Source organism: Mastacembelus armatus, chromosome 3, assembly GCF_900324485.2.
Source record: "Mastacembelus armatus chromosome 3, fMasArm1.2, whole genome shotgun sequence".
NCBI lineage: Eukaryota > Metazoa > Chordata > Actinopteri > Synbranchiformes > Mastacembelidae > Mastacembelus > Mastacembelus armatus.
Window position 1 is genome coordinate 27,564,085 of NC_046635.1, and position 21,781 is coordinate 27,585,865.

Sequence of the window (21,781 nt, forward strand, 5' to 3'; positions counted from 1 at the left end):
GAACACAGCACCGTTTCAAACAGTGTTGTCCAAATGAAAAAGCAGCATACCTGAAAACATTATTTCTTTAAGTAAACTGTGTCTGTTGGTTGGATCCATTGAAAAATCTGCTTTTAGTCAATGTTTCGCTCTTTTTCATGCCACCCTTTCCATATCCTGGGAGAAAAGGTTTACCAATGATTTTAACAGTATTTTAGAAATGATTTCTCCAGTGTAGTTATCTAGTCTCATGCCTTTGCTGGCATCTTGCAGCAGCAGAGTGAACATCTAGCATGTTGTCATTCTGTGAAAGAAAGTGTATTAAATTTAGATGTGATCCTGACAGTACAGTACAAGATGCTGTCAGAGACAATTACACATTAGGGCTGGATGAAATAATCTAGAATATCTATGATGATATACTGTAGGCCTTTTCTCACAGCAGACATATGGATTTGTCATAGTAGCAAAAGCTCAGGTGTCATGAATAACATTAAAAACTGCTCATTAAGCCACGACAGTGAGCCAGCATGAACAAATAAGATACATCTCATTCAGTGAGATTTGAAGATATGGCTCACTGTTCTTTTTACTTGGGAGAGCCAGGAAAGCTGTTTCCCCCTGCTACAAATCTTAATGCTACACTAGGCTAACCACATACTGACTCTAGAGATTCATATAATCACATCTCAACCTTGGAAGCAACCCGAACAAGTGGGTTTCCCAAAATTCCCCAAATGTAACTGCTCCTTTAACTGATTGTGTGACATGAGGCACACAACAGATTTATAACTGTAAAGTCTTTCCGCAGTGATTTATTTAGTTTTGGACAAGCACTCTCCAGGAAAGCAGCGAGAAAAGCAGTGCTAAGAAAAGAAGACCTGAGGAGAGAAGCAGAGCCGATTTCTTTTCTCTTACATTTGCCGCAAAACAGGACGATTGCGCCACGCTTCTCTCTGTAAATTAGAAACAAAGCCAAAAGGTAAAACAGCTTCAGACTGCTTAGGGACAGGCACAGTATTTCTCTCCTGCTCTGTTTACATATGTGTGTGTGTGTGTGTGTTTGAGCTGAGGTGTGCTGGCTTTCCTCAGGTCATTTCTTCACAGCTGTGAGGCCTGTAACCGAGCCATGTAGTATTCACATGAGCGCGTCAACAGTGCGAGGTCTCACACACACTCACACACTTGTACATTTATCTTTGTGAGGACACAGAGAGTTCAGACTTGGTTTTAGGTTTCAGGCTGGAACCCGATTTTGGTTAGGGTTGGGGTTACGCATTTAGTTGTGATGGTTGGTGTTAGGGTACGGGACTAGAGAATACATTATGTCAATGTCCTCACAAAGACTGAAATATCAGCATCCTTGTGTGTATGTGTGTGTCGTTATATGATGGAGAGTGTCCCATTAGGAACCACTCAGCAGATCACTCAGATCACAGATTAGGCTACCTCCTTCCTGTCCATCTCTCTCTCTCTCTCTCTTTCACACACACACACTCAAGGGCACTTCCCCTGCCTGACCCCTCCCTAGCTCCATCCTTCAGTGTAATGCTCACTTGAAACCAGGACTAAACTGTGACACAAATCAATCAGCAACACACCTCTTGTGTAAGTGTGTCTTTTGTGCTCTCGTGTTACCTCTGCACTCATTCATACACACGCTGATACTGATCTTTGCGTTCTATAGTCAAACTGAAATTGGAAGTTGGAGTGGGTTCGTGAGATATGGGCACTTTTTGGAGCTTATCTATGTAGACCTTGTCATGTCACAATCAAATTTTAAGTTTTTTAAAAATATCTATTCAAATCCAATAGCATTGTTCAGGGCAGTATGGTGGGGCAAGGACAGCTGGGATTTGCCCCAGCCTCTCTGTGACCCCCATACAGGGTTAGGGGTATAGATAATGGATGGATGTAAGACTGTTCAGCTGCTTTTATATATGACACAGTTTACAGGCACCAACATTTATACTGGATTTGTGTACTGAACATACCTTCCACACAGAACCAACCTGCTGTGATCTGCCATGCTGCTGCCAGCCTGCTGTCTGTATGTCCACAGGACAGGTGAATGGGGGAGGTGGCCTTGCTCATCTGCAATAATATAACATTATGGTGCAAGTGTGAACTGACATACATTAGATAACACAACACTATGTGCAGCACATTTCAGAGTCATCACCTTTTACATCCCAGTTTTAGGTGAGTAAGAAACTCTTGGTGAATAAAATCTTCACAATTGTGTTGGCGGTGAACAAGTCTGACTTTTTGATAAATAGCTGGATTAAAAGTCAATATGGATAGAGCGATACGTCAGACTAACACAAGTATGAACGTGGTTAGTGGATGAAAACAGATTCATGGAAAGTCTGAGGTGTAGGCTGAAGAGAGATGGGAGGAGGAAGTGGCAACAGATTCCTCATTATTCTCTTCTGAGGAGCTCTTAGTCATTATTTATGTTTGTGTGCACAAACCACCTCAGGAAAACAGAATATATAGACGTGTAAGTCAGGTTGACTTTTTGTGGCTGTAATGTGTAAACACTCCAGGCTGCTAGCATAGAGCTCTAGCTGCGTCCCCTCACTGATAGTTAAAAGATTCCTCATTTTCCAATGTTCACCATATTTGTATTTCCTAAATTGAAAAGCTGTCTTCAGGGCCTGCATAATGAAAATCAAAAAAAGCAGGAAGTGGAGGGTGGGGGGTGGAGGCTGTGAAATTAATTTGAGACACTTGAATAAAGCAAAACTGCCAGATTTTGCTCAGAAAAAAGAACTCTTCAATTATGCATGACTGTAACTGACTCCATGATGCAAGAACAACCCATCCCCTCTGTTGCATTAGCCAAGGTCTCACAGGAGGTGCTCACCAGCCATTAGCAGGCAGTAGACATGTAGGGTCGAGGCTATCAACTGATCACAGGATAAGGATATTTGCAGCCTTTTTCAGGTGCTAGATTGCATTAGTGCATTGTTGCACTGTTGAAAAACACACAGTGGCTATAAAAATCATTTACACTCCCTGAATTGACAGCACAACTCTGCTACTGCAGCACCTGTCCAAAATATATTTTGGGGTATCTACATGGTTTGAAATCTACTTGGAATTCTTATTGTGTATTCTAATTTAATGTTAATTTGACTATGCAATTTGTTGGCAAAGTCAAAAAAGAAGATCATCATCTATGGTTTACCACAAAACGACATGAAGTCAAACATTAAATTTGTGTGTACAAGAAGCTCCGCACTTATCTGAATCAAAATAACTACAAATTCATTCATTTATACAGTCGCAAATCATAATAAAATAATATGTCAAGACACGGTGATAGTACAGTCCAGACCTTAATTTACAGTGAAAAACTCCCAACAAATCCTTCTTTAAAGGAAGAAACCTCCTACAGACCCAGGCTCAGGTTGGGTGGGTTGACTGACTGGGGTGAGTGGAGACCAGAGAGAGAGAGAGAGAGAAAGAACGGCAGCAAGAAACAACAGACAAACAATGAGTTTATGGGGCCAGTAATTGGAAATATACGGCTCTGAAGCCAGGGACACCTGCAGAAAGGTACAGAGACAAGACTACAGGAATGAGAAAGCACAACAGTAATGACATGCAGTGGTGGCTGTTACAATACACACTAGAATGTGTCCTATTTGAAGTTATATGCAAGCTAAATCCAGATTAAATGACGCCTGACCCGTCCTATAGCCCCAAAGAAGTGTTATCATGCCATGTTGTCATAAATTGTCAGGACCCCACCACAAGCGGCACCATTCTGCAACCCTAAACTATCATAAAGTGCATATCCAATGGTTTCATAGGTGCCATTACAGTACAAGGACATAAATACATCCTGTTGGCTAAGACCCACTGGTACGGTTAAACAGACTCAGTGGCAACAGGACAGTGAAATTAAATTACACCACTTACCTGATTTGAGAGTGGCATAACTAGGTGTATTTTGAAACTAGGGCTGATTTTCTCCGGACAGTTAGCAAAAGAATTTTCCTAGAAATATGTAAATTTAGAGTAGGTATAGGTAAAACAGGAATTTATTCATTTATTACTGAAAACATTCACATGCACATTCACCCCTAAAGGGCAATGTGGTCTCCAACACATTCATTTCTTTATCATTTACCACCAAACTGGGGTCATTTGATTGTTTACTGAGCATCCATCTATGTGAATGAACTTACACTATATTTAGCTTTAAAAACATGAAAACAACTGGATAAATTTAAAAATGGTGATACATATGGAATCCCCAATCTTCCTTTTGTATGTATCATTCACCCCAATAAATCAAAATTTCAAACATCTATACTGTGGGATTTATTCTGTTGCACAAGAAAATATGCAAGAAGTCACTGCTGACAGTGTCATCAGCAGGGCCAGACTTCTGAATGGGCAGCGGGAGAGACACTGCAGTTTGCTGTTTGTAAATGCAGTACCATTCATGTTGTGTTGATGTTATCTTGGACATGACATCTGTGCTAATAGTCATGATGCCACTGATGGACGAGCAGCACTGGATGAATGGTTAGAGGTCGCCTGTGTCTCACAGGCCGACAGGAAGAGCTGCCACTGGAGGTTGTGTTTTCTTCTTCTTCTTCTTGTTTTCTTCCCTACTTGTTCTTGCTGAGTGTTCTCTGCTTCTCTGCGTGCTCTACTATCTTCTCCTCCACGTACAGGCCTTTGCGCCGACGGACAGCGTTCATGTATTTAAGGGCCTGGTTGGTGGAGTCGGCTTTCTCACCAAAATGCAGGTATTCTTCCTCGGTGGTGGGAACCCAATGTGGATCACTGCTAATCACCTGGACAGAGGAGGAGATGGACAAGAGAACATTGAACATCCGTGCACGTAATTCTGCTGTTTGTATTCAAATTTAACCACATCTGACGCAGACCTGACGTGACACAAAGCCACTATTTTCGTTTATGTCACAAAAACATCTGCATTCAGATCTGAATCACACATCTTTTGTATTTCAATCCCACATTGATTAAAAAAAACAAAAGTAAGTGCAGCCTCATAGAGCTGCTTGCATTTCTGCCAACTCTCTGTCTTGTCATCAAAATAAATAAATAATCTAAACAAAACAAAAACAAAAGCAGCAAATTCTGACACTGGAGCAGCTGAACGAAGCAAATGTTTGACATTTTGCTTGATTCAGCTGAAGACTGATGTATTAAAACCATCTGTTTAACCAATGGTTCATTAATTACTATTATTGACTATTATTTTCAGCACTAGGGGATGAACCAAGAGTCCTTCTGTCACTAAGCTGCATCACTATAAGATGTGTGTCTTTGTGTGTGTAGGGATTACAGACACTCTCACACACACACCATTCAGCTGTGTCACTGTGTGCATGGGTGAAGTCAAGACAAACTCTCAATGCTGTAAACTGATTTGTGACAAACACACACATTAAGAACAATTACAGTAGCAGCACAGACAGCAGGGCCCTGCACCTGGCTCTGGTTACGCTGGGACAGATGGTAGAGAGCGAGGTACAACAACAACAGGAGGATTACTGAAGACAACACACACCACACATGAGCATAATACACTGTGGCACAATGAGATCCAGTGGGGGGGGGGATATGGAGGGATGAGGCGTCCTGCAAGTGCGTGACTCACTGGCTGACTTAATTAATGATGGTGGAAATCTTGACCCATCAAGTTGATCTGGTGCAAAGTTAATGTGTGGAAGTAAGTACTGTATGTAACAACCAGTGTCAGAGAGAGGTGAAGAGAGGACTGTGCTGCTTGGAGATCCACTCTGTAATTATGTGAGTCAGAATGAAGGGACAGCTTATTGAACAATGTCAGTTACTGTGAAGTAACTGCTTTAGCTCTGGTACCTCTAAACACTCAAGGCTGAAGTTTGACAAGAGTGTTTAAGCAAAACGATATTTTGCAGCATGATCATTGTGGTCAACTCTAACTTTACACACTGTAGTGGTTAGTTGTGATGGTGCTGGTGATGGTGCTGGGAGGCTTGAGGGAGGTGCAGATTTTTTTTCTATATTTCCTTTTCTGCAAAATAGATGGAAATATAAATATACTTTCTTTTATAAATATAATTTCTTTTGTTAAAGAAATGTGTTCAAGACACACTGAGCAGGAAACTACAGTTAAATTTTATTAAACAATTTAATTAATATTAAAACTGTCTCACATATACATTCAGTGATAAAACAAAAATATTGTTCAGGTTCTATGTAATAACAGACTTACAAAATCCAACAATACATAGCAACACACAAGCATGTGTACACATATACACACACACACACACACTCACAGGCACATAGTAGTTGTGCTGTCAGACAAATGCTTTGGCTGATCAATACAAGACTTATTCACACAATTCTCCAGTCTGCTGCTGAACAAAAGCTCCATTCTGATGGAAATCTAATGTAACCGTCCCCACAGGAGCCACTAACCCTCCAGTTACACAACAATACAACGCTCAAAATCTGCTCTCTCTGCCTCTATGATCATTCATATGGTAATCCAATATCCTGGCCATATCAAATCGCTGTCAGGAAGAATGCTGACATGAGCACTAAACAGCAGGCACGTCCTGAAGCTAAGTAGGCATTGGGGTGGGGTCAGCATGACTCTTTGTGAGAAAGCGTCTGCACATAAATGAAATCAAACAGAAAATTTTAATGAGGCAAAGACAATAGTTGCAAGATGGAGGGGGCGGGTGTGGTGGCGGTAAGGGTGTGCGAAGATACAAACATTACTAGAGAGGTTTTTGTTTTTCCTGACAGGCAGTCACTTGTAGTTTTACAGACAGAACTCTCAACATTCAGAACAGATTAATGTTAATGTTTGGATCTGATACTGTGTCATTTATTAAATGGCTTTTTCTACAGCAGAGGCAACAAGAAGGATTCAGGCTCACTAGCAGGTTTTCAGGAAACAAAGCAATTGAGAAAGACTAAAGGACTTGTCAACGTGCCCATGTTGACAGTGTGGAGTCCGTTACTGAACATGATCACACTGTATGCTAATTTTAACGGGTCTAACGGGCTGTTCACACATACTGACTCAAAAGCAGCAAGAACGACAGGCTGCTCTTCATTTTAAATGGGATCTGGTGTTACTGCCCCGCTCTGAGCTCTGAGTCAGTTACATAAAAAGCTCGCAGCAGGGGAAAATTGAGAAACCACATCCTCAACGCAACATGTGACAAGAGTCAATCACACTCGTTTTAATGGCTGAAGAGTTTTTACTGTTCTTTTTCATTAGTAGGACGAGGTATTTCTTCCAGTGCAAATGCAGTACTGTAATGCTAATCGGTCTGGCTAGTGCTGTATTAAAACATTTTCAACAATGCATGAAAAAAGCTGCTCTGTACTATTGAATGAAAAACAAATTAACTTTGTTTCAGGAGAAGCCAGAGGGAAAGCTTTGGTTGTATTTTGTCATAAGCCAAACTATTCAACATACTAAATATTTAACCTGGTGATGCCAGCAGACAAACAGTCAGCAGGTCAGATGAGTTAATATGAGTCTGCTTGAGGGGAACATGAACGTGTTTAATAGTTTGAGTGATCCACCCTAGAGCAGAAGATATTTCACTAAAAACCAGAAACGGTCACAGTCAGCAGGATAAAATACTGATAGCTGATATTTAGTAAAGATACTTAGTAGGTAGATACTCTAGATACTATGGAATATACACACTTAATCTGACTGATCTCAGACTGCTGAAGCTCAACTTTTGCTAAGCTTTAGAAAGTCTTTTGCTGCATAGTAGAAGGATAGTGGATTTGTTTCCTGTCACACTGCAAATGCATTTGCCCCTTCATCACAGATGAAGTGACACAATCCACACAGGCATTCGACTACAGTTTTACAACTTAAATGTGTTTAAACCCTAAAAAGTGACAGGTGACCAGGTGCAGAGCAACGTCTAGATGCACTGGAGTTTATTTAGCAGTTTGGATGATGTACCACAATGGATGCTATTACAGTAGTCAAATCCTTTTGTAATGAGAGAGTGCTGGGAAGCTATGTTGATCAAGTGAAAATGCTATTCTGGTAATGACATTTGTATGGTGTTTGAATGATAGGTCGCTAATGAAAATTACTCCAATGCTGTGTACGTGTGGGGGGGACACAGGGTAGAGTTGATGAAGATGAAGCAGAAGTTGTGTGTGGTTTTGGTAAAATATTTGGGACTACTGATGTTCATATTTGATTTTTTAGGGGAAACTGCTGGATCCCTATTTTAGTGACAATGGATTTAGTGGAGATGAAGAAGCAAGAGCAAGTTGTAGGACAGACGTGAGGGTTTGAAAAACTGCGTTTGCCATTAGTACACATAGTTCAGTGAGCACTTGGATAATGAATCCATTAGATCAAACCACATGGAAAAAGGCACTACTTGCTTCTGTATCTGCCAGAAAAAACATGCAAGGACACACAAGAAATGCCAACACACACACACACACACACACACTGAGTAAGTGTGACAGTAAGTAGAGGAGTATCCCATATATAATGTGAGGTAATGGGGATCATGAGATAAGCAGAAAGCAGAGAAGTGAAGGATGGAAAGGCTTAACATAATCTATGTCCACAGTTGGAGATTTCAAACAAGCCCTCTTTCTCACACATACAAAGACTGCATTGAGGGACTCAACAGCGGAGCCTGTATCCTGTTTAAATAATACTGTAGTAGTTTGGTTTTAACTTTATTTTAGCACCCAGTCACAGTGGAAAAAATACATATGTTTTGGAAATACCTGCAAATCGACTAATAGTGCAAGTTATGGCATCAGAACTGTGTCTACCCATGAAAAAGCTGACAACCACATATAAAAATTGGTTCTTTCCACAACTCCCACAACTGAGAGAATCAGAGGCATCTGTGTGTGAGACACAAAAAGGGGAGCGACAAGAACAGCACCTCCATAAATAAAACTATGCAGCAAGTGCAAAAAATTAACCACCATGCACCAAGAACTTTGACTGTACTTTTCTATGGTAGCCATAGTCATCACTCAAGTCTGGCCATAAAGGGCATAAAGCAGGTGGCTGTCAGTCAGACAGTATCACATCATGGTAGTTTTCTAATTTCAGTAACATCCCTGTGTGTGTTTTCTCTATGGCTTTTGAAACAAAAAAAGTATTACTTCCATGGCCATTTCAGAGATTCAAATCACAGTGAGACAACAGTAGAGAATCATGCCTCTCTCCTTACAGACAATTTGACCCATTATCCCAGATAACAATGTGCATATGTTCAGCAGGATGCTTCTGTGTGTGTGTGTGTGTGCTGCTGTTTGAGCCAGCCAAGCAGCAGGTATAACGGTGTAATGCACATGTTGTCTATTGCAGCTTTGACTCCCGAGGGACCATCTCATTAACCAGACGGCCCCGTTGACCTACAGCCCCACATAATGACCTCACTCACGCTCCGACCTTCTGTGTGTATGTACAATGGCTTCAGGACGTATTGCTTTTTGCAGAATTGTGTGTGTTTTTTGCTGCAGAATTATTCTGACAAGTGTTTCTTGTAATTTAAAGCACTCCAAATTACATCCTTCAAAACGACCATGTTAATGCTTGGAGGTTAGTTAAATTAACACCTCTCTAGTAAGTCATGAAGGGGTGATTTTATTGCAGGACTTATTCAAACAGTATTAAAATTACAGGTTGAAGTGGGGAGAAAATATGCACTGTGCTGCTTGGTCCAAACAAGATTTAATGACAAACAAAAAACATTTACTAAAAATCATTCAGTGGGACTTACACTTAGTGCAGATATTTCTCATATACAAAGATGACAAATCTGCTTAGAAATTGTAGAAAAAACATCAAACTTTTAAGTTTCCTTCAGTATCAAAGTATTCCAGTTATTTTGTGTCTGGATATCCATAAATACACCACAGACAGTAACTGCTAACAGCTAACCTAGAGCACTGTAAAAGTGCCAATTTGCTAAAATGTAAAGAAATACAGAGGTAAACAGGTCTCTAATACGGCACAGTTGATAAGTTCTGCCTCTCTGGTGCCTTTAGTTTGTTGGAAAATATATAGAGAAGGCCAGCAACATGACACAGACCAGACATAGGAAATATTAAACCCCTGAAGAGGAAAATGCTGATATAGCAAGACAAGTAATGGAGCTGCCCTAAAATATCTCCCCAGGAAATTCATTGATATCAGACATAGAGCTCACTTCCATCTGGTTTCAACATACCATCTGTATCTGGATATCTTATTTAGGGCTCTATAAGTTATTCAAACAAACTATCATTTTGACTCATCCCTTTAAAACAAAACTCCTCAGAATCCAGTGTTTACCCAAATATAAAGAACCACTGATGTAGATTCAGGTGACCATGTTACTAGTCACAAGTTTAATACCAGGCACAGAAGGGCTAATCAAGTCTAGTCTAATCCTTTTGAACAAAGGCAGAATGTAATGCAGTCATGTATCATAATACATAATAATAATAATAATGCTCACCTCCCAGTGGCTGAAGACCAGCTGTGGACTGGCCAATCCACTAGTTCTCTTGCGGATCTCATCAGCAAATCCAAAGCTCTCGGCCACAGGCAGCACGGCCTTGATGATAAACATGTCCGTCCCTTCCTTCATCTCTTCATGGAGAACGCGACCCTCTCGCTTCCCCAGTACACCGTATACACGACCTGATACAGGAAGATACACGGGGGGAGATAATACATCATCATGGATCAGGAGCTACAGCCTGTTTGTCACACGTTCACATGTGATCTGATAGACCAATTATTAATTACTGATTTAGATACTGGCTGAGTTGGTGAAATGGCTAACTGCAATCAGATAACAGCCACTGGACCCTATCAGGTGCTGGACATGTATGCCGTCAGCAATGTATTTAATTAGACATGTATCAACACCAGTTAAAGGCTAAACTTAGGATTGTCCTAAATTAAACATCGTCTCTAAGAGTTTCAGTGCTGTTTTTTTTGTTGAAATGAAGGTTTTCCAAACTAAAGGCACAAACCTATACAGCTTATTAAAGTGAGCAAATCTAACTAGACACAGGTTAGAATCAGAATAAGCACAGGTAGCAGTGTTTCTAAAATTGCCTGACCAAGAGCCAAAGTCTGAAGATTTTTGGATATTTTGCAGTTAACCCATTTCTTAATTGCCCCATTTGGATTCAGCTGACAAAGCTATTCTCTGTGTAATGAGCTGCTGTGGCCACGAACAAGCCTGGAGATATTTTTTTTAACCAACACGTTAAAAAGCCTTTCAAGCTTCATTTAAAATACATAAAATGAAATGACTTTCGGAGGACGGTGGTTAGGTAGTGTAGTCTGTACTGAGCTCTGCTTCACCAACTGTGATATTTTAAAGAAATGTTTCTGCTGAAAGACGAGGCACAGACACACAGTTACTTACATTTACATGGGGAGAGAATGTGACTGACCATTGCTAGACCTAAAATATTGTCTTTATGTGGTGTCATTTTGCTGAAATTGCTCTCTTACCCAGCACCTCAGCAGTGGCCATGACCTCACAGGTATACATGGCAGCCATGAGTCTCTGGGGCTGAGCCTGGAAGGCGTGACGACAGGCTTCCTTCATGATAGCTATCAGCTGGCCAGAGACTGGCCTGTAGTCGGCAGAGGCAGCCTCTGGCCTGCGCTTGGTCTGGCTGGGCACTGCTTCGGTGCCCTCCACCTTCGCACATGTCTCCCTGCTTCCTTCCACTGCGCTGTTTGCCAGAGCTTCATGGGATACAGAGTCCTCGTCCAGGGAGTCCTGATTCTGTGGCGCAGCTGAAGCCTGGATGTCCCACCTCTCCACTGAGACACAAACTCCCATTAAGGGCTCCTCACACATGGGCCCTGACAGAGTTGCTAACTGGAAGCCACTGATGATGCTGTTGTCAAAATCTCTTAAAAGAGCAGCCTGAGCTCCAACCTCACCAACTCTGTCCAGACACTGCCACACAGAGGGCCGCTGGTATCCCTCCACATTGTTCAGCAGAATGTTGGGGCCATACCTGAAAACAACAGTAACAGGGAGAATAGTACTTATTTGTGTTCATACAAACTCCAGGAAGGTAGAACAGTAGCATTTTTCTAAATATGATCGTAAATTAACACTAGTACAGAATTTCCAGTTAGCTGCCTGGAAATGGCAAGAAATGTATATTTACATCTGCAGTAAATTATCTACTAAGTTGCAGACAGTGCAAAAAACTGTAACGACAACAATGATATTTACTGGTTTTCATGGTTATAAAGATGTTCAAGCAAACATGTTAACAGTTTCTCACCTAGACAAACAGACACAAAGCAAAGTTAAAGTTAATTTACAGTTTATGTTCACTTAATAAATGTAAATGTCCAGTTTGGTTGTGAGAAGAATATTCAGCTCTTTACACAAACGACTAAATGCTCCAGTATGTTGAGTAGCTAATCTCTAACAGTGTCTGCCTGTTGCTGGTGGAAAAACTGATATTAACAAGCACATTGAGATGTAAACAAAACCGTAAAGTTATGGTCTACAAAAAAAATGAGCTGAAAGATGCTCAAACACCCTTTAGATCTGAATGGAACTTATACATTATACATTTCTGGGGTTCATCACTGTAAAAGACACCTTTCACAATTACCATCACACCAGCACCAAGCTTATTCATTTACCAAAGAGCAGGAGTTGTTTTTCCAACTAGCTAGTTTGATTACCTTTAATTTTCCAACAAAAGCATTATGGATGCACTGCACAAACAACAAAGCCCATATCTAATGGAGGCCATGTGAAAAACACTGAAGGTGGGGTAGAATTACAGGAATTACAAAAGTTTACCACAAAAAGGATCAATTATGCCCTTTGAGTAAGCTTTACTGTAGCTTAACACCTCTTAAAAAAGCACAAGGGATTGGAAATAATCAGCACATGAAAATAATCACTCTCTGGGATGCAGAGTGACGAGTATCACGCATGCATGCATTTTAGTTGTTCAGAAATTCTCTCTTGCACTTTCCCTGAGAGTGTTTTTATGCTCAACCGTGATAAAGGGATAGAAACTCATCAAGTCTGGAAGAGACAACAATAACTGGTTAAACTTTATGTTTTCTTCAGCTAAACAGTGTTTCAATGCACAGAAGGAGGACTTTGTGAGCCTTTTCAAAAAACGGTATAGGAAATTAGTAGCGGAAACAAGAGGACTTCAAGCTGAAAGAGGATTAAAATGTGAAATCTGAGAAAATTATGGATCAAGTTTTGAATCTGCATTTGAGATTAATAAAGGCCAAACATGCTTTACAAAAATGTCAGACCTGCGAGGACCAAAGGCCCAGATGCGCTCCACGGCATTCCTCCACTTCCTCCCCTGCAGCAGGGTCTCCAGTTGGGCCTTGAGTCCAGCGATGGACTCTAGGGTCTTAAGGCTGATGTCCAGACTCTTCCCCTCCCTCAAGGACATGTTTATCTGCTCCAGAGTCCGAATCAGCTCTGAACTACTCTCCAACAGACAGGTCACCTCTGATGGACAAAAACAACAGTACTGTCATGGATTCATGAAATGAATCATTTTCATGATTTAAGAAAATCTCCCTGGCATAGCAAGCTAATTTTCTATTCACTGAGGTATGCATCATTCCCTGATTTGCTAAAATAAAACCAAACAGGGGAAGGTGCATTCACAGGAAGTGTATGTCATCAGAGAGATTCATCCCAGAGGTGAGGGAAGGAGAAAGGGCACTTTAATTAGTTCAGACCACTGAATTCATCTGGGATGGTTTCTTAAAACAACAAGAAAACACTGTAATGAATAAAGTTCAATCGTAAAGTTGTGAACTTTATGCTGACATGAATTTTAAATATCAGTATTTGTCTCCTCCTACTGATACTAGAGCACAAGGGTCTTCAGGATGTGAATTTGCTTTCATTTTCATGTTCAGAAATAGAATAAATGAATAGCTGTGATTGTCTAAATGTGTGTGTCGTTGTCTTCATTGTTAGAATTTATTACATATTTACATACTTGTTTTTTTTTAGACACGGTTAGATTTCACATCCTGGATTGGTGGTCTTACCTGCTGGCAGAGGGATTGCCCGGACGCTGACAGTGGTCAGTTTGTTGGGTGTGTTGAGGGTGACCAGGCCAGTGGGGTCCACATGTAGTGTGTCAGATGACCGACCCTGAGAGGCCTCTTCTTTTACCTAGCAACACATGCATACACACCGCCATGTTTTAACACAAACACAACACAACACAACAAAAAACTCAGAGATGATTCCTCATTGTAAATGCTGAAGATTGTCTTTAGGAATCCATTATGTCCTTGTGCCACTACTTCTTCTGACTGCTCAGTTATCTTAATTATTATTCCCTGGCAATGAAAAAAAAAGTCATTTAAACACATCAACTGTAAAAACATCTCCTGTGTGACATTTCCCAGTAAGGGCCTAGCAGACATAAATGCTTAGAACAGAACTGGTTGTAATTTGATACTGAATACGGTTCAGTAACTGTGGCTTCGACTTACCTGGTGAATGATGGCTACTTTCTGCTGCTTTCCCAGCTCTTCATTCACCATATCCACTTTTGGAGGACGGACCACTGTTTCTCTGAATGGGATGATGGGCTCAGAGACACTAATCTTGATTTTAGCAAACCTTTACAAAGACAAGTAAAAAAAAATCCTGTTGCTGATACTGACAAGAGAAAATATAGTCTCTATTGTTCACAATCAGTTTCACACACTGCATCCATAAAAGAACACAAGTAGCTAAATATCTAACATGACAACTTAAAATAAAATGTTGTAATGTGTTTATATCACATTTCTATAAATCACCCTCAACCCTGGGATAGTGTGATGCACGGTTTACCTTTTTAAAATAAACCAATTAAGTGATCAAACAACAGTAAATGAAAGAAAATTGTTTGCTCCAAAAGTAAAATAGTATATATTAACTAGAAAACAGAAACCACAACTCAGGCTGATGTGAATGTCACTGATGATGAACATACTCCTGAAGGGAACTTGAATATTTGTATTAAATTGGATGGCAATCCATTCAATATTTATCAAGACATTTCACAGAAAACTACAAATGTCAACCTGAAGATGAAAAGTAAAAGCCTCAGAAAAGTCAGAAGAATTTATTGCCTGAGGACAACTGATGTCTGTATAAAATCCAGATGTGATCCATTCAGTAGTTAGTGGCACAACTTAAAGTGGTGATCAGACAGGCTAACACCCCTAAAATCACTCCAGTTGCACAGCTAAAAAAAAAAAAAAACATGGCACCCAATCCCAGTGCCACTACTTTTAATACAGCAATTAAGGCAACAATGCAAAGTAATCAAAAAATAGAGAAGGTCAGCAAGAAAGCAATAATAAAACAACTGACATGAACCTAATCATCCCTTAGAAATACCCCTCTTAACGTTTAAGAACAGCTGACACTGCAGCAGCAGCTTTAGAAACAGAACCTGGTCAAGGATAAACTAGAAAACAACGGTAAGTTACAAGAAATTTACGTAGAAACACGGTTCTAGGATTTGGAGCAAAGGTCCAAAGATCCCTGATTACAGGTAATCACTTTTCATAGCTGTCAGTAATTAGCTGATTAACACCAGATGCTAGTGAAGAGTGAAAAGGACAATAAAGCTCTTAAACAGAGCCATACTGAAAAGATTTAGCCTCTCCTGATTCATGTCCTTGTTGGGTTTCTGCTTTAAATCTTCCCTTGAAGGTGTCGCAGCTTACAAACAACAGAGCAGGTTGGACATAATCCATGTGAGATGCTGTAAATATTAACATGAGGATGTAAAAAAACCTCTGCCACTGTGTACAGCTCAGTCCACTCACAGGCAGAATACAGGCTTAAGATATCCCCACATCATTAAATCAGCTGTTACATGTTTTTCAAAATATGGACTGGTTTTCTAATTGATTAACCAGAAACTAAATCAAAACTCTATAAGTGTGTAACTGTTAACTACAGCTTCACAAATATCAGTATTAGTATTCTGGGGTTTGAACAGCTGCGTGTAAAAACCAACATTTATGATGTAACCTTGTGCTACATGATATACAAATAATAATTTGCACTTTTCTTATATTTTATAAATGAACCATTAACTGAATAATTTATTAGTTGCAGCCCTAAAAAATGTGTCTACTTTACACTGTACGCTGCACATTAACCTTTTTCAGATCTGTTGCACAAGGTGATACGTCTTCATGGTTATTTCACCTGCAGGTCAAAGTACTTTTCTTTAAATCATGAGATTTACTTGTGTTTTATGTCTTTGAACACTTTCTGAATTAAGCTCAGAGAGCATGCAGTTAAAGGACTAGTCTGTTCTACAGGGTTTTTTTTGTTAAATTCTAAAAACAAAAAAAGCAACAATGCTCTGACCATACTACCTGTTTCCAACACCTCGTATATCTTATTTCTTTGTACATAATTGCTGCAGTGTTGTGCAAGAAAGGAACTGCAATTGTCATTATCAACACAAAAGAAAAATCAATGAGCCACACCGTTGTATTCATGCAACAGTGCCCTACTCACACACTTCAGTAAATACAAATCTCAAAAACACCATCCTGCTGCAGGAAATATTACAGTAATTGGAGCACCAAAATTGGATTAATCAGCTTCTAAAAATAGTCCCCTAAAACTGTATTATTTCCTCCTGTTGGGCCTAAACATAGAACAGAAAATACTGACACAAGCTAATATGTTGCTTGTTTTGATCCTTACATAAATAAAATCTAACACTGTTTTAACACTCATTTATTTTAACTGCTTAAATAGCACTAAACCACCTGCCGACAGTGTGACTTGGTCTATAGTGCCAATACAATACAATACAATACAATACAATACAATACAACACAATACAATACAACACAAATATTTCTCCCATCATCACAACATGCACACTAATTAGGCTGTCTGCTTATCACTGCTCTGTTTGTGTTATAGGCTTTACTGAACGACAGATGCTTTTTGGCTGACCCTTATATCGCTGGGTCATCCCTTTATTTGTGTTCAGGGCTGAGGTGGCATTACTTACAAACACACACACAAACACACAGATATATGCTCATCTAATCTAGTTAGACACTAGTAGCTCATTGCTGCTGGCACTTACACATTAGCTCCCCCAGTCACTCAGTTAAGGACAATATGACATACGTCAAGAACACTTAGGTCCCATGAAGGTGCATGAAGTCACTTTACCCTGTGCCCTTCCGGTAAACAGGTGTGGATGTGCAGGCAACAAGTGATATAATCCAAAAAATACATCCACAGCTTTTACAATAAGCTTCCACTGTGGTATAAATTCTCCTGGCATCTAGTTTAACAGGAAAGATAGGAGGGAAATAAAGTTCCACATACCCTTTACAGCTCAGAAGCTGTTTGTTTAAACCACAAACAGTCTTCAGTTTATCATAAACAGGACACAGTGAGTTTAACCTTTGACTCTTGAGATTATAAAATGACATATCTCTGAGAACATGGCAAGTTCTGAATACTTGGCATCTGACCCACTTCTGCTTTGAGAGAGAGAGAGAGAGAGAGAGAGAGAGAGAGAGAGAGAGAGAGAGAGAGAGAGAGAGAGACGATCTCCCCAGGGTGCAGGAGCTGTGATGTGACAGTCTCGTGCATGCTCGAGCGTCTGAACAGCGCTGACCTCATTCTGCGTGTGACATGCAGCAGGTCCGGCTGCTTGCCAGCGATGTCACAAAAGGCTCAGACTGCCTGCTATCAGCCAGCCGGTGTGCTAGCCAGTCACCTAACCAGCCTATGAGCCAGCCAACCAAGCTAATCAGTCAGACAGACAATCTGATAGTTTTGAGCCAATCAGCCAGCTCAACAACATCAAATGGACCAACGTGTCACATAACCCACCAATGAGCCAAACTAAATGATAAGCCTAAATAACCTAGTCATCCATCTATCCAATCAGGCAGCCATCCTGTGACCTAAGTAGCCACCCAGCTGGGCAGCTCCTGTCCTCCTTTGTCATCTGTGTCCCAAGCTGTCTGACCTGGCTCTAAAATAGCAGCAGCATTACACATGGCCTCCTTTCTTCAGCAGGAAACCCACAAATACAGTGCAACAAGCACCGGAGTGGGATCCTCCTACACTTCACGACATTGACATGATGGAGAGATGCTTACATCCAAATGACACCTCAGACTGCAAACCCAGTTAACTACAGAACACTTTTCCACTGAGGAATCACCTTTATTTGTGTCCAGTTATCATCCATCAATTTTATACTAAGTGACCACAAAAATAAATCTGCCTGTGCTCTTTTAATTTCTACTTATTACAACATGTAGACTATGGCAACTTTATAAACAAGTTGCTATTGAAATAATTTATAAACAAACACAAAATGCAATAGGCTATTTCATCATGCAGGTTTTTAATTATGTGCTCTGTTTTGTGTATGTGTCGAGCTATAGTGGAAAAACAAAAGTGTTGGGCAAACCAGCAATGACTCTGCTTCTGCTACTATATTGAGGACTACAAGGGCTGTGATGGATTGATATATGACCTGCTATTACAAACTACCACAAATGTATCAATACATGTTCAGAATATCACAGAATAATGACTGATGGGAAATTTTATTTTGTAATAATAATAAGATAATGTATCATAATAAGATATCAAATACATAGATGGGTGGCTGGTGTTAATGAAGTGTGAAAATGCTACATGAGCCACAGCAATGGCAGACAGACACTGAGAATAGCTGGTACAAAGAGTGTAGCATTTAGCAACTAAAGAGGCAGATAGTTCCTTCAGATAAATAACGGAGCTAAAAGAGTGACACCAAAAATTCAACTCCACATAATAATAATGTCCCGGTGTGACTGCCGGATGTAGAAATAAGCAACCGGTTGCTAACAAGATCATTACATCAACTGAAGCTTTTGTCAAAGAAAAGTTCAATTATTGCAGGTTTAAATTCAGATGCGCTCCACAAATGAACAGTGACTGATAATTAAAAATCTGAGCTCCATTATTCTCCTGATCACAGCTGAAAGCACCTGCAAACTTCACTGCCATGGTAAGAAACTTCACTGATGTTCCCATCACCAGCTTAACAAAATGTTCATGTAAATTGTTTAGTATTGCTCATATTAAAATCTTTTTATGGGAATGAGTCAGTACAGTAAATTCAGTACAGAACTCTACAGTTTAGATTAAACTGTCTGCCAGACTTCAGACAGATGCCTAAATTTGGGGTATTTGATTTATGGACGTGCACTGGACAAAGATTCAGGTAGAATAACATTTGACAAATACATCGGTTAGTCATCACGCTAACAGCCTTTTCATTTTTTATATGACCTATAACTTTCATTACCTGAGATATTTTAAAATTATAATCATATTGGAGTTGCAGACTATAATAAAAGAAAGTTCCTGTGCATGTAGGCATAACTATCATAATATGTGAATATCAGTTTATGGGAGCACTCAGACAGGTGATGTAACTAAACATCTCTCCCATACCGTCAAGAATACCTAATTACCAGGAGTTTTAAGCCTTCCTGAAAGAAATAGCTGCACAGTTAGTGGATGTAACCTGCCACATAGACATGTGTTGGTTTAGTCATGAAACAGTCATCTGGAGCCATTTTATTCTCTTGACATATGAAATTGATTCTTTTAAAAGAGAAGGTCACAACCTTGTTGAATAGAATAAACCCTGAATGGTTGGCAAACCTCACTTTTTTAGTTGATCACATAAAGTCCCCCTCATTTGAACACTTTGAACAAACGTTGGGCTTATATTGCAAATGAACATTATTTAATTGTGAGGCTTCAACTTTTTGAGAAGCAAAGTAGTGATGCCCCACGTAAGGAAAGATCTTGTTTCCCAAATGCCAACATTTCTGTGAAGAGAGAGAAATACACGACTGTGCTCACATCACTGCTCACAAAGTTTAACCAGCACTTTGAGGATTTTGCTGGTATTGAGAAAAACATTATTCTGTTCTCAGACCCTTTCTCTATTATTGGAGTATAGGTGGGCATTCAGTTGGAACTTATTGAAATGCAATGTGATTATGCTTTCTGAAGTTTCCATCAGCAACGACCAGTGTTAAAGTTGCAGAGCAGGTTGAAATCAGATGCTCACATTATTTGGCTATGCATCTATATATGAGCAAATGAATTTTCTTAATGGCAGTAAACGAAACTTAATATGTGGACTGACATGCACATCTGCAGTTCTATACACACTGTATGAGAAACATACACTAAACTGGAATCATTCTAAAACACCAAATTTGTCCCAAAACAAGTGCCCACATTAAACGTGCCAGCTTGTTCCTGCATTTACATCCATCTACATTAAACCACCACAACAGGTAATTCTCCCCCTACAGTGCACGGCTGGTTTTTCAGCCTTTTCTAGGCAAAAATAATCATGTTGTTATTAAAATCCAGGGTTGGAGCAACCAGGACCACTACACAATTCTAGCCACAGGAGCTTGTTGCACAAGACTCAACTACAAATATAACATGTTTCGTTTTCACAGTGCACTTATCAATGAAGTGTTTCAGAAAGTCCGGAATAGAAGAGCCTGCCGGGAGGACGTTCATCACTGTGGCTCTGTGCAATCAGGCCTGTGAGGTAAAGTGGCCAGACGGAAGTCACTCCTAAGTAAAGTCATTATACAGACTACCTGGAGTTTGCCAGGCAGCTCTGAGAGCAGTCTGAGAGCAGGAGGAAAAAGACGCTTTGAAATTATTAGATGAAAACTTAGTTCTCTCGCCTAAATGCCAAGAACAAAGGCTGGTGAAAACAAGACAGCAGTGTTACACTGAATGATGTCCCTCTGATGAAGCATGGTGAGACAGCACCTGGAAGATCCTTGAAAATAAACCTGTTTCATTGCATTATTTGCTTTTAGTTAATGTGACATTCTGCGTCTCTCCACTGTCTCTTTATTAAATTTAAAGTGGACTTTTGTGATTTTGTTCAATAGTCATAATCAAAAAACAGGCGATAACCTCCGCAGCTCTCACTCAATGTAACATAAATGTAATCATACATTTAGATATTTTTACTTAACAGTTAATATCATATATAAAACATCTAAACTGCTCTCCCTTTCATGGCTGAGGTCTGTTAGATGGGTGAAATCAATTAAGGATCAAAGCCTCCATGTGGCTTCACCTGTTGATTGTCAATTTCATGCAAAAGCTTTCAGTCACTTACACAAACAACGGTTGGAATACACACACACACACACACACACACGCACACGCACACGCACACGCACACAACACACTCAACTAAAAACTTAGAGAAAAGCACTCTGCTAAACTATCTAATGTATTGTGTTATTATATTTCAGCAGCAGTGCCTGGACAGAGGCTGACACTCCTCCAAACTGACTGATATCTGTTCCCCAGCTGAGATGGCAACAGCTGACACCAATGAACACAGAAACACAGCAACCATCATCAGGAATAAATGGCTGATATCACTGAACTGATGAATATATATTTTTCACTATGCCCATACCCAGCTACAGTAAACAGCATATTCTCACAAACACCGCAGAAGAAAAATCATTAAACAATACAAGCGATCTGTGGGACCTGAATATCAAAGCCATTGAAAAGTGCCTTGCTTCTTACATAAAAGACAAGCCAAAGTACTTTGATGGATTACAAAATGACTGGTGACTTTCCCTTAATCAATACGCTTGTCTTTTATAATGCTAACATATTCAGAAGTTGTTTGAGAGAAGGTCAGTATGAAGGGT

General features: G+C 40.0%; 1 protein-coding gene across 2 annotated transcripts in view; it reads right to left on the reverse strand.

The window, feature by feature from the left end:
* Window positions 1–3,472: 3,472 nt before the first annotated feature.
* efl1 (elongation factor like GTPase 1) overlaps window positions 3,473–21,781 on the reverse strand; it is a 54,650-nt gene continuing 36,341 nt past the window's right edge. For both annotated transcript variants that reach the window (XM_026294281.1, XM_026294282.1), the window contains exons 18-23: window positions 14,507–14,636; window positions 14,054–14,180; window positions 13,295–13,499; window positions 11,495–12,012; window positions 10,482–10,666; window positions 3,473–4,796 (exon numbers count right to left, since the gene is read on the reverse strand). In XM_026294281.1, the coding sequence (XP_026150066.1) occupies window positions 4,608–4,796; window positions 10,482–10,666; window positions 11,495–12,012; window positions 13,295–13,499; window positions 14,054–14,180; window positions 14,507–14,636 (1,354 nt within the window). In that variant the 3' untranslated portion in view covers window positions 3,473–4,607. The remainder of the gene's footprint in view (window positions 4,797–10,481; window positions 10,667–11,494; window positions 12,013–13,294; window positions 13,500–14,053; window positions 14,181–14,506; window positions 14,637–21,781) is intronic.